Here is a 15124-nt window from a genome sequence, read left to right as displayed (position 1 = left end):
AATGTTATATAATTATGTCAAAAAACCAAATTTTTTAAAATAATGTTTGGATTGCATTATTGGCCCCTTCTAAGATTTCCACATTATATTATTTTTTAATTGCTTATAAACACTGAACATGAAGAGTACAGCACTTATAACTTAAAAGTAGGCGACTAAGTTTGAAAATGTTTGTTTATTCTTTTAAAGATATTTGTAGGATAGATTTAGTATTTTATAGTTTAACCTAACCTAATAATATGTAGGTATTATGGTTTTAGCTCATACTTATATTTACAAATAAAGTGATGTTTAACTCCATAATACATTAGCCTTAACCAGTGGCGCCAAACAAAACTTTGAATGGTCTGGTGAACAGCCATCCTATTTAAATTTTACCATCCGCCCCATCCCAATATTAGTGATTTATAGGATTAATTCATTCACATTCATTACTCGCATATCATACCAACCTCCAGAGCCGTGCTGTGGGGGGGCCTAGGGGGCATGGTTTAAAGGGGGTGCCAAAAAAATTGTAATGCATAATGATAAATAAAATAGGGGGCGAATATTTTTAATTTTGCCCTGGGCGCCAAATATTAACGGCTCTGCCAACGCCAACCACCTCTAAAAATTTGGTCTGATCATGACCAGACTTCATCCCCAAGTTCGGTGCCAATGTCCTTAAGACCTTAACTATTGTATAGACTATAGGATATAGCAACAAATTGCTAAAATACTTGGGTGATTAGATACTTTAGTACTTAACAGGAAAACTGGCTGCCTAAATGAAAACAGAGAAGGTACATTTGTTGCTATTATTATACATTTATAAATAACAATGTTTTTATTTGTTTATTATCTTCATTGATACTTTGATAGTAGGTAATTATAATGAGAACATGTTCTTAAAAATATTTAAAATATGTCAATCTATATTTAATGAAGATTTTGATTGATTACTGTTGACAATATTTATCTCTGGATTGTTTTCCTTGCTGTGTGTGATACCATATCCAAAATAAATTGCAAAACCTAAAAATAAATATTAATTTAATAGTGCAAGAATAAAAAATATTATACCTATTATATTTTTTGTTATACTTTTTTAAGGTAACTATTTAGTATTTTGTTAATAATATTTGTAAGAATACTTTGAATGTTTATTCAATATTTACATTGTATTTTGTTGACATGAATTTGTTTAAATATTTTAGTCATTTAAAATTTTTAAAATATTCCAATTCCTGAATTATATTATGATAAGTACCTAATAGGTACTATTAATTAATTTTAATCAACAAACTGCAAGTCTAAAATTTTACAGTCTTTTGAATGTAATAAATACCAACCAATGATCATCCAAATGATGAATTTTGTCCATGTGTATATGTCAAAAAAGAACATTAAATAAATGTTTATAAATATACTCAGTGCTGGGGTAAGTGGTACAAATGGCACCTGTAACATAAAATATGAAAAAAAAAAATCCAATTAACTTAAATAATTATAAAGCAATACAATTTTGATTATTATAATTAGGTGATGCTTTACTTTAAATGCTACTGGCGTTTTAGACGTCGGTTGCATACCGATGGATATAAGCTGTAAAATCATGACGCCTACGAGAACTTGGACAATAATCCAATGGGTACTGTTTAGCTCATACCAGTGACTTAGATAGAGAGCAAGAGGCAAACATACTATTGCTGAAATTACAATTTGTTCATGATATGCATATGTTAACATGGTTTTTAATTAGGTATTTTGATGTTTTTAAACAATAATATGCATATGTTGCTTACTGAAACACGTCGTTTGTAAAGACGCTACATAGCTACTAAGACTGTTTGCCCTCACGAATTTGTGGCAGTTGAATAACTGTTTCAGTATTTGCTTCTTCGTGTGTTTTACTTTTATCGTGACCAACGACGTAGATTCGATGTATTCGTCAGCTAATATATCGTAGTCCATGTCACTTTGTTCTTGATATCTGTTATAAAAATTGCCGCAAGATATTAATATGAATAAAATGGTATTGTACTGTTATCGTCAGACTGAGGAAAATTTAACCGAAAAGATTTGAGTTTACCTCGTGTACAGTACACACACAGCGACCATGACGTATACGAGCAGAGTGCCGATTGTCATCATGTCCACTAGTTGTTGGAGATTTAGTAGAGCGGCGAAAAAACCTTTTGAAAAAACGAAAACGCAAAATGATCAATATTATTGTACATTAAGTGTAGATAAATGAAGTATCTATTTTATACTGTATAATGACCATTTACCACCGTATTATATTATATTTAAATTAGTATATGAGTGTAAATAATTTGATACCTGTAATGATGCCAGCAAATATCGTTCCAAAAAACGGAGTCTTGAACCTAGGGTGTACTTTCCCCAAACTTTTAAATATCAGACCATCGTTGGACATGGCGTACAAAATCCTCGGCAGCGGGTACATTGAACCGAACATGCTGAAAACGTAATTCAACTTTATTATTTCTGTTATTGTTTTAATAGCTACGGCTGTATAGTAACGTTCCGAACATAAAATTATACTTCTATACCTAGTTCAATGTACTCTACTTACCAGGCACACATCCCAAAAACGGCTCCCACACCTATGATCCATTTCAGAGGTGTCCATCCAATAACGTCGAACGCGTGACTTAATGGCATATTTGCGTCCTAAACATATAAGTAGGTACGTAATTGAAATATTCCTATGTATTTAAATATTATCGATATAAAACTAGTAAACTAGAAGCGTTGATATAAACACGTCAGTTGGGATAAAACAATTTTTTAATAAATATAAGTATTTTAATATACATTATTATAGGCTATAGCGTCTACTTATACATTTAAATATTTTCTCAACAAAATCTAAATATATCATAGATTCTTTATTATTTCATTAGTATAAATAGGTAAGGTTACACTTAAAAACTAAAATAAATAGTTCGACTGTTCGAGGGACTTAGGTTAGGTTGGTGAAGTATAAATTTGATTTTTATATATTCCGATAAAAATTATTAAATTACAAGTTTTTTTGTAAAAATAATCAATTATATTTGTTTTTTCATGATTTCTAATTAGATGTGTTTATTTTTTATAACGATACCTACCTGCGCGTAGTACGGTATCATTAACGTGAGGACGGCGGACACTCCGGAATATGCGAGGAACACGATGAACAGTGACAATATGATAGCCAACGGTAATGACTTCTGAGGGTTTCTCACTTCTTCGCCAGATGCAGCTATACAGTCAAATCCTACATATCCATAAAAGCAAGTGGCCGCCCCTTGTAGTGCTCCCTGCAGACCGTACGGCCAGAAGCCGCCTTCACCTGCCCAGTTGGGTACTTCAGCTTTCGGTAGTGACCAATTTTTGAAATCGACTGTGGCCAAGTAACATTAAAATCGATATTAAGTATAAAAGTCACTAAATTCTGCGAAAGGCAAATCGTCTAACTAAATAATTTTTACTGTGAAATGATCCCCCAACGATGACTATGACCATGATTGCACAATTCAACAACGTGAATAAGTTATTGAGACGCACCGAGTCTTTGAGACCGCAAGCCAGAGCGACTGAAACACATAATTTATAGGTAATAAATAAATAATTATATATTGTATTATAGATACCCATGTATAGGTATCTAAATAATTTATTTGTTTTTTAAGTTGATAGGTATATTATATACTATGTACTATGTACATAATATTGTTATAAAGGTAAAGAGCGTAAAACTAAGATCTTAAAACGTAACAAGGAAATTAAATTTAAATGTCAGATATTCGTGCTGCGTATAGGTATAATAAAGGTATAATACTATATAATATATTGTATACATTATTAATATTTAATATTACATGGTTGTAAAATATTTTAATAGTTAATACACACCTATTAGTCATCAGCGAAAATTGAGTTTTAAATTTGGGGGGGGGGGCTTATTATAATTTGCATGTATGTACTGTGTGTATACTACCCGTGGTATATAAAGGGGAAAGGGGATATATATAAACCATTTAGGTAAAGGGGGGCTTAGCCCTCCTAGTCCCTCTTAAATTGCACTTAAGTTATTAGTTATTATGTTTATAAGTAGACTAAAATATTTAAGAGTGAAGACATGAATTTTATTGTGGATTTTACGTATATTTGTGGTTTTTTTGGAGAAAATTCATTAATAGAAAAAAAAAAAAATTTTCAAATGTCTATAAATAGTTTTAAAATGCCTAAATATTTTAAATACGATCACATCTAGAAATTACGCTAATGTACGCATAAACGGTGATCCGTTTTTGATTCACAACAAAATAATGTACAAAATAATATAATCAATTTTACTAAAAACAGTAAAACTGGTAGTATTATTGTGTAAAAATTCTTGTTTTTCTTATTTTTTAAACATTTTTTTCATTTATAAAGTAAATTACTTGGATTTTTACTTTTTAATTTATCTCTTACACTACCCCTATCCTATTATATTATATCGCTTATTATTATTTATACCTTTAAAGCCACAGTACATATTTCGCATGCACTTCATAAATTAGTAATTATCTACGGTCAGGTATGTGGCCATGTGGGTATGTATAGTGTTAATGTTGATTTAATAAAATTCACGAATTGATCGAGTGATATTTAAATGTTAACTTGATGAAGATATAATAAATTTAGATAATCAATTAATGTCAATAGGTCAAAACTAAAAATTGGCATATTGCAACAAGATTATTCAAATAAAAATTGAAATATGTGCCTAAATAATCAAGAAGACTTCTTACGTAAGACTTATCATCGTTTCAATAGCTTTAAAAAATAAAATAATTTTAATGATAGATAAAATTAATAAATACCACCGATTTTATACTTTAGGCCGGTTTGATATCGCTATTATACAATGCATCTATACAATAATCGTGTTGCTAATGTATAATATCGGTACTTTTTTTTAAGGTATATAGGTTTAACTTATGCGTATGCATTTATTTTAAAACGTCATTAGCATTATTGTTAGTTTTTAATATCATATAGAACTACTGATGCTAAATTTTTTATTCCCTTTTCTATCATAAACTGCATGTGTTATGAATCCGTTATATAGGTGGCTATAATTTCTCGTATCAATATGGATCCCTCTTTTCTAATGTCTATCTTTGAAATTTAATAGTTATACTTATAACTTTATAAGTTTTTTTTGTATATTGTATTATTTAAAAAAATTTTTGTAAATTAAATTTTTAAATTTTATATTTATGTAAACAATAGGACATACGTCTGCATATTCATTAAATAAATAAATAAATAATATGATTTATGATTAATTCTATTAGTTCTTTTTACACTTTCAACACAAAAATCTAACCGTTTAAATATAAAATATAGCTGTATAGCTGTAGGGTCTTTTAATTTGTATGTGAAAAAATAACGGTATTAATTTAAACTTTACAATTGTTGACACTATTTATGTAAAACAATGTACATATAATTAATATATATATACGAGTATAATTAATCAATTATTATTTTACGTTAAACAAATACATATAACAATTTGTGGTGAATGGTAAAATAACAAAACGTATTTATTTTATTTTGAGCATAATATAGGTAAAATATTATTATTTTTTATCACATCTAACCGCGTACATCTCATATAGAGCTTATTATATTTAGTTACAATTTATACAATGCATTGTACGTTAATAAGTATAAAACTCAAGTTTCTATTGTGTAAATGACATCAATACGAATATCTCATTTTTTCATTAACTATTTGTAGATTATCTTTTGAAACGTTGTATAGTTTTTAATTTTTTATCATACTTTTTATATATACCTATTACCTACCATTTAGGCACCTATATTATATTTAGACAAATTTAATATAATAATACACCTAGTGTACCTGCAACTGCAGACAAAAGTTTCTTATTGATCGAATGTAAATTCGATGTCATAATGACAATAAGTCTATTATTCATTAGCAATCAATTATATGCATGCTATTATTACAGCTATAAGTGTTAATATTATCTAAATATGGTGTATTATATTTTATATTAGCGCCCAATGATTATAAATATAAAAATATGTATGTAATGTAAACTTACCTTTATGAGTCTTTAAATTTTATTAGTTATATTAGATTTAAAATTTTAAAAAATTTATACTTTCTTTTATTTTTTTTTTAAATTTACTCTGCTGTCTTATAATTTTATTTCCTATTAATAACACTCAATCCTGCTATTTTGTAATTTTTCTATGCTCAAGATGTATAATATGTAATACATATTAAGTATCAAGGTACATAACTTATTAAACGTAACAGATAGAATGCAGAACATAAAGAAATACGTATGTTAACCCGTACTTATAATACACATATTCAATTAGTAACAATAATGCTATTAGTTTATACGACAAATTGTATATAATTGATTATAAATTATATATCTACCAATGTATTTATAAAATCCAACAACGAGACATTATTGCAAAAAAAAATGTGCGTTTAATAGCACATATAATAAAAAATGATACATAGATAATACATGTATATTTCGTTATCGGTTTCTGATATAGCGTGTGAAATATTGGAATTTATAATAAATATAATACTCACATCACATGCATGAGTGTAAAAGCATGATGCAATTATCATAAATAATTATTATTATAAAGGTTTTTATAACAACTTTTTTTATGTTATCAATTTTTTTTATTACTTGTATTCCTATTCTAACCTTTGTACTTAATACTTACACTAATTATTATTATTATAAATATAAATATAATAAAAATTAAGGCAAGACTGTTCATTGAGACATCATAATAAAATAAAATCACGCTCATTCTATTCAAAATGATTATTTTTATGACTGAGTTCGATTATGTGATTGTGAATACGTCCGTAATTGTATTGATATTCATGGCTTAATCATTAGATTTAAGTCAATTATAATTCTATTTTAAAATTTAAAAGTAGAAGTTTATGTATCTACACATGTTGATGGTTAATACTTACAGTTTAAAACAATTCATATTTGCAATGGACAACGATAATTTTTAAGGAAAAAAAAATTATTCCTGTTTAGCCATTTATCTTGTATTTAATGCTCTTATTTTAAATATTTAAAATATATTTGTACTTTGTTTCAAATCTTATAAATAATAAGCTTCAACTTAGGTAAAGACTTTATTTATAGGTAGTAAGTTGTTATTACCAGAGAACACAAGAACAATGAACATGGCGAAAAAGTCGAAGTACTCTGCTAGGTATGGTAATTCGATCTCGTAAAGCCCTCTGAAAGCTGTTTCCATTGTCTTGTTTGTCAGTGAATCGATATAAACACTCATTCCTCTGGCTATACTAGCTCCACCTGAATAAAAACTCATTGTTAAATTTTATATTATTTTAAATTTGTTTTCAAATTTATAATAGGACATATTAATAAGTTAGACATGAACTTTGAAACTATTATTTACATATTATATTAAATAAAATGCCTAGACAATTCCAGTTTTTATAAAATAGTTAAATAGATGCGATCTAATGTAAATACCTTAAACGATAAACCTAATATAAATCTCTTGAACACAACGAAGTCAATTAAGAAAAAATATTATTATATTTTAATTTATTCTTCACATTATTATGTATACTATTATTAATACTGTGTTATAAATCAAGGGTAAGTAGTTGTAGTATTAAATTATCTTTAAATAATTGGCATAAGTTGTTTTTAAAGGAGATTTGTTGGTTGCCATTTTATATTTGAACTATTTTAGTTAAAATAAAAATTTTTGAATGACATTTTCATGTTTAAAAATAATTTAAGTTGTATATTGTTTAGTTTTCATACTTTTTTATTAATAATTATTATTTTGTTATAATTGCTTTATATTAATAATACCTATTGTATATTCTAGAAGTAAATTCCATCCAACTATGAATGCTGCTAATTCGCCAACGGCTATATAAGCATACGAGTAAGCCGATCCTGCCCTAGGGACTCGACTGCTTAGTTCGGCGTAACATAATCCTGAAAAATATTATCGTTAATACAATTATTGATTTGTAAAATCATAGGTATTTGAATAAAAAGTTAAAGTATTGATTTATGTATAAATATACAAAAAGTTTAAACAAGCGTAAAATATTCTTATTAATAAACCATAAAATAACTTCAATAGATACTTCATGCAAATATAAATTTATATAATTTTGTATAATATATAATATATATATTATTTATACATTGTAAACGTATATCTTGTGAATCAGGGAGTGATTATAAATTTATTTTTCAATCTAACCTGGGCTATTTATTTATTTTTGAATAAATAGAAATTAGTATAATTATTCTCAAAACATGCAATTTAAAAATATAAACGAATAAAATTTGAAATACACCTTTATTCGAAATACAGCAACTATATATAACAAGCAAGTAACATAATATTGGGTTACTATAAATAGTATAAATTATTTAAAAGTACAATCATACCCTTTTAACCCTTAAATATACAAAATTATATTGAAGTAAAACTAATGTTTATCGAATTAAATTTTTTTACGAAGTAGTAAAAGAAAAACATGTCAAATTTATAGTCATTGACTTATATCTTTAAATTTTATAATCGTAATTTGTGTAAATATGTGTTTAATCTATTATTATACATTTATTTTTGTACAATCTTTATATTTATGAATATTTATAACTAATTATCTATTGTTCTGAAACTGAAATATTATCAACTGTCTTGATTTGTCGATGGACTTTAGTATTAATAACAGCAAATTTGCCATTTATGGGTCAATACTTAATAATATATAATCTACACAAAAGGTACTGATATATGTTACTACGTCTCTGCTAGATTATTATACCTAATTTCAAACTGCACCTACGAACCTACGTATCTATATTAAAATTAGATTGGATACTTATCGAATTTGTTTTATAAAGTTTGTTGACAAAATACATATAATTTACGTCATAGTTGGTAATATTTTATAATATTAGGTATTTAGGTATGATTTATAAGTAGTAAATTGGTGTCATGGCTGCGTAACGCGTAAGTTTATACTATATATATACCTATGCATTATCTGATTTCTTGTAAACATATTATTTCAGAGCTTAAATATAGACATATATATTATTTTGTATTTACGATACAATAGAGATTAAGATGATATTTTACAATAATACGCTTAATTAATTTGTATAAAAGTTCAACTATTTACTCGTTATTTATTTAATTTTAGGTAAATTTACTAATTACTATTTACTACGTAGATTATAGATTAGATCACATACAAATAAAATGACTTATAAGTCTTCTTCTTAATTTGTATTATATTTTATTATTATATATGTTATGAGTTATGACTATATCTAAGTATTTTATTTACATATTTGAAACAAAGAAAACATCTGTATGTATTTAATATCTATTTACCTACCTGTATTTATATATAATATATATAATTATATGATTTATGTTATTAATGAACATTTTAAACATGAATGAACAGATGAACTGCACTAAATAATAATAGTAATAAGATTACAAAATGTTTACACCTTATTTATTTTCGATAACAGTTTCAATGTTTCAAATGTAATTTGGTAATTACAAATATTAATAGTCATAAATCGTTAGGTTTGCAAGTATAGTCTTGCATCTAATATGGAATTTAACATTTATTGGTATTTTGATTTTAGGTACTTATTTTTTTCCTTTTGTAAATACATTTTGTAACATTTTGTAAATAAAAAACTTTTATTTTCAGAGGATTGAAAATTAAAATCTACCAGATAATATCTTGTGAAATTAGATACAAATAATAGGTACGTATTACTATTGTAAAAAAAGAAATTTTTGAAATTTCCAAAGAAATAATTCGTAACTTTGATTTTTTGTTGTGATTATTACATTTTATTAGGAAAATTATTTTTATCATTTAATCGAATTTTGTATATTGTTGTATTAAACTTAAATTTTAGTATTTAGTCAATGTTATTATAATTATTTATTATTTGTATTTTTACCCTTAGTGTTATATATTCTTAAAAACAGAATAAATGTTAATATTTACTACGTATACCTACAAGTATTTCAAAAGGGGATATTCAATAATTAAAAAAAAACAATATCTTTGCTTTTATTCTATGTTATTAACATCATCTATAGTAAGTAATCAGCCTAAATATAAAACTAGTGAAATTGATGTACTTAGGTCTTAGACCTTTAAAATTTACAATTTAAATTTATGATATATGTAGATTAACAAGTTAGGTACTAATATACTAAAAATTCTTGACTGAGTTTTTAAATTAATATGAAAAAATATATTCTCAATAACAAATCAATAAGTTGTGAACTTTGAACGCAAATGTTATATTAAAAAATACGTAATACCTATATCAAATATTTATATAACACAAATCAATCATTTTACGCCAGTATTTTCAAGTACATCAAACAATATGCGACGATGTAAATTGTAAGTCTTGACGTAGGTAACTAACACTATAAATCTGTGAAATTGAACTAAAAATAACATACAATTTTGACTTTATATAGGGTGTCTCAAAAAGAACACCAGATTTAAAACTGCTATAGATCAATTTTTATTATGTAAACATAACAAAAAAAGCATATCATTCTCTTCAAAAGAGGTTGAGGTTTAAACCCGATCATATTATTACCCCATCAAGTTCGTAGAGAATATGTCCAAACACCAAACCTGCTCACCTCGATCTTTCGGTTTGATATCATGTAATTTTTTCCTATGGGGATACACTATAAGTCACGAATTTACCAGAACAAACCACGCAATTTGTTGGATCTTAAAGATATGAAATATCAATATGTGATCGGGCGATGAATAAGAATTTCATGGACCGAGTGATCGCGTGTAGGGCTAGTAGGGGGAGAGGCTTATAGCTGGTATTATTTTTGTTTAAACCTCAATCTCTTCTGAAGAAAATTATATATGTTTTTTTTGAATTTATATATAAATAAATTCGATCTATAGCAGTTTTAAATCCGGCGTTCTTTTCGAGACTCCCCATGTATTCGTCGGAAAACGACGAAAAACATTTCCACGTTTTAACGTCTGCACGGGTAGGTATTCTGCTGTGGTCTATATATTCGCCGCACTTACCGGCAAACACGGAAGCGACGGCCGCGATGAAAAACGACACGACGACGGCGGGACCGGCCACGTACTTCGATAGGGCACCGGGCAAAACGTACACTCCCACGCCGATGGTGCTGCCCACGCCCAACGCTGTCAGGTCGGTGGTGGTCAGCACCCTGTCCAACATGGATGACTCGCGCACCACGCCCGCCATCGTCTTCTTACGGTTCAACTTTTTACCGACCGCCATCGTCGTACTATATCGTAGACAGCTGTAGGTACGTAGTGTGCGCAGGATCACGCGGATGTCACCGCGGGCCCGCCACCTGCACGTTCTGCTCGCTCACGTACTCCGCAGTAGCCGTATCACGCGGATGACCGGCAGCACAGAACCGAAAGTGTCTTCGCGATGGCCGACAATGTTATATTAATGACGTATATAATTTATAGTGCTGTATATAATATATATATATGCAATGCCGCCGAAAGATCGACGATATCGGTCGGCGTAGTCAGAACGATAGTATTATGTTTATTCGATTTATTTAATAATTGACAGATCGCCGTCGCGCTATAATACGAGTGCTGCGGGAGAGCCGAGCGAGCGGTTGGGGACGGACGATAACTCAGCGTTGTGGCGGGACGCGTTCAACGTGCAAACTGTGCGTGTTCCAATCACGCGTAACGAGCTGCGGCTACACGTCTTACCTACGATGTCTTATCAACGTGGATAAGGAGGAGGTGGCGGCGTCTACGATAACAGCGCGTTATCACACACACACACACACACACACACACACACACACACACACACACACACACACACACACACACACACACACACACACACACACACACACACACACACACACATATGAGCCTATATATAATATTATTATAGTGTAATAAATTATCATGACGCGTATGGACGATAATGCCGTACAGTGTGTACGGTGAGGTCTTGACGTTAATATGTTTTCGTGATAAAATGATAATATGATACGCACGGCATATGCACGTAACGCGTTAGTTGTTATTATATGTGTGTGTGTGTGTATGTATCGAGAGGTTGATCAACGAACCGTTGCATGTCGGAGGTCACGTGTTCGAAATCCGAATCGATCACATCTTAAGAGTTTTTCGATGGGAGAACTTGAACATTATCGTACGCAAACATACTCATACTAATATAGAAGTCTGTGTAGGTAGTGCATACATTCTAATATTGTAATAATGGCTCTAAATTGCCTATACAAAGCGCCGTGTAAACTTTTTACGTTATGTTTAACATTAAAGTATTGATAATCTAACCGGTGGTTTACCTAACCACCTAACCTAACAGTTTGGTAAAAATGTAAATCGTACCTTGATAAGTATCGTTCATGATCGAATAAGAAAACAATACAAATATGCTTTATCTAAGTTGATAGTTTTTATTACATTATTTTAATTAAATTATTATATTATATATTATGTTTTATATTCTTTTTTTTTAACTGTTCTATGCAGAACTTTACACATTTATCAAAATTATACAATTATTTTTATTATTTTCCTTAAATAATGTACAGTATATATATATATATAGCATTACTACTTATACCACTGTGAGTACTCCAATACGCTCATCAAAACTTTTAATACTTATAAAGTTATAAATAATTATAATTTATTACTCGTTCAAAATAATTTTAAAGTAAAGTTAATAAAGTAAAGTAGTTTGTATTTAATAAAGTTTTTATTAAAATAAAATTCCTAAAAAAATATTTTACCTCAGAATATAAAATAAAAAATTTATGTTATCATCCAAAACAGTAGAAAATTAAAAAAAATAATGATAAACAATAAAGTTTTTTTCTCAAAAATGTTGGTAGGCTATAAACTCTGCAAAAAAAAATAATTTTCATAAAATTTAATACATTTTGAGGTAGGTAATGTGTAATGTCGAGGTCAATGTAAATAACAGTACACAACATTATTAATAATAAATGTAATTTAATGTGTAATTAGTAATTACTAATTAATTAATATAACATCTTAATCACAATCAACAATGTACATTCAAAACAATTTATATATTACTACTGTGACAAGTGTGACATAATCTATTTAATAAAAACCGTCTGTACAGGTGCATAGTGAAACTTCATACACTACATAATGAATACATTGCCGCATTGAGATACGACTATGGGTGTAAGTGTTTACTTATGCCTTGTTATATAAAATAATTGATTTTTACCATACATATGAAAACATTAAATTATAATTTATTTAGTTCCATAAATTTAATACATTTGTAAGGTATTATGTATTATCTTAGGTATTAAACTGTTGATATATTTTTCTCTACTTCAGATGTCCATCCATTCCAATCACTGCATTACTGCAGTGAGTGGGTTCCAATGGTCCCATTTCGGCATTTCACCCAGTTGGATATTTAAAGTAATCGTAGAACCAAAAAAGAAATTTACATTTACCATTTAAGCATTGGTGTGATTAAATCATTTATCGGAAGCACAAAGGACTTCAATTTACTTCGCGAATTCGGCACCTAATTGTCTGCTCCTTAGGTATGCTCCGTGTATCCCCACGAAACACCAGCTGTTACTGCATATAAAGTAATCTGTTTAACAAATCGTGGTTTACAAATTTTATACCAGAAATTATTTAAGCTTCCATTGTTTTTAAATCTAATTATTCAAAGTGCATATCATTATAATAGTAAATAATAGCTGCAGTGTAGTGACACGTAGAAGTGTAGAACTACATACTCAAAATATGTATAAGGCATCCAATAAAGAGTAAATATGTATTAATAAAATATTTGAAATTGAAAAAAACTTTTAAAAAAGACTACGAAAAATAACAAAGCAGTGCTGGATTGGACAAATTCGACCCACAGAGTTCTCCGTACTTATATAAAATATTTAATATCGAAAATCTACAACTGTATTATATTATGGTCTGTGCGAATCCAACATTCAGCTTCCATTCCATCGACTTTTAACTCTTAACGTATTTTAAGTCAGCGGCTACTCATGACTAGAACTGCCCAAAATTATGACGGTCCACTAAGTTTTACTCTGTAACTCGTTGAGCCAATCCGGACGTGTCTAGTTATAATTGAACGATAGCTATATATTTGTTTAATGTTTGGTTATCTCTTTATTGGGTGTCTTGTATATATGTATATTAAGAAGAGTCCTGGCCAAACTGCGTTAGCGCCGAGCACCGTTAGAAATACGGAACAAAATATTATACGATCTGACCAGAGAGTTGTCTTGGAGAACCACATTATTGAACCTATGTGTAAGACGATTAATAAAAAGTAAATAATAACTAAATTGGTATTTAAAAATTTAAAACTAAGAAAATTTTAATTTTGAACATTTCCGCTTGACTGTCAGCAACTGAACAAAAATTCCAAATCGTATTTTGCTTATATACAGGGGGCGGCAGTCAAATCCGACAATTTAAAAAAATAAAAAAAAATAGAAAAACAATTTTTTATTAATTTTTCGCCAAACAAATAAAAACTACACAAGTGTAATTTTATGTTATTTTACAGTCCGATCACTTAGGCCAAGTTCTTTGCTATGACGCCTGGCTGACTTTCGGGGACTTCTCCCTACTGCTTGTCTCACACTCTCGCCCGCTCTACATTTCTTGAATCCGACTAGTTTTTTTACTACCACCTCTGTTTTGAGTCGTGCTAGCTGTGGTTTCAAAGTTTTTTATCCACAGGTCAATGGTACTATGAGAAGACACAGGATCGCGAGGAGATAAACTAAATTGTCGGCAAAATGCACGTGGAGCGCTTACGAAACTATTATTATTTTTGTAATACGCTTTTACCGCGAACGCACGCGTTCACTCGGGTAGAACACGATTGAGAACGGTCCTTATCGGCCGTACCCTTTTTAATAGCACGATTGAGAACGTTCTTACCTGCTAACTTTTATG

General features: G+C 28.8%; 1 protein-coding gene across 1 annotated transcript; it reads right to left on the bottom strand.

The window, feature by feature from the left end:
- Positions 1-783: 783 nt before the first annotated feature.
- Positions 784-11836, bottom strand: LOC132929708 (high affinity cationic amino acid transporter 1-like). Its single transcript, XM_060995235.1, has 12 exons — positions 11183-11836; positions 7920-8048; positions 7230-7385; positions 3480-3584; positions 3117-3391; positions 2579-2676; positions 2323-2462; positions 2072-2174; positions 1785-1972; positions 1534-1688; positions 1332-1440; positions 784-1014 (listed from the first exon to the last, which is right to left on the bottom strand). Exons 1-12 carry the CDS (start codon positions 11406-11408, stop codon positions 908-910), a joined length of 1791 nt encoding a protein of 596 aa, XP_060851218.1. The 5' UTR covers positions 11409-11836; the 3' UTR covers positions 784-907.
- Positions 11837-15124: the final 3288 nt, after the last annotated feature.

The sequence above is a fragment of the Rhopalosiphum padi genome, chromosome 4 (genome assembly GCF_020882245.1).
Source record: "Rhopalosiphum padi isolate XX-2018 chromosome 4, ASM2088224v1, whole genome shotgun sequence".
NCBI lineage: Eukaryota > Metazoa > Arthropoda > Insecta > Hemiptera > Aphididae > Rhopalosiphum > Rhopalosiphum padi.
The sequence above is the reverse complement of the archived record's forward strand: the minus strand, read 5'-3'. Positions and strand labels throughout refer to the sequence as shown.

Excerpts from the sequence above, each read along its gene's own strand:
- LOC132929708 (XM_060995235.1), bottom strand. The coding sequence starts at position 11,408 with ATGGCGGTCGGTAAAAAGTTGAACCGTAAGAAGACGATGGCGGGCGTG. Across the intron at positions 3,585-7,229 it reads CATTGTTCTTGTGTTCTCTG|TCGCTCTGGCTTGCGGTCTC; the intron begins GTAATAACAACT and ends TATGTGTTTCAG. Across the intron at positions 2,677-3,116 it reads TGATACCGTACTACGCGCAG|GACGCAAATATGCCATTAAG; the intron begins GTAGGTATCGTT and ends TTATATGTTTAG.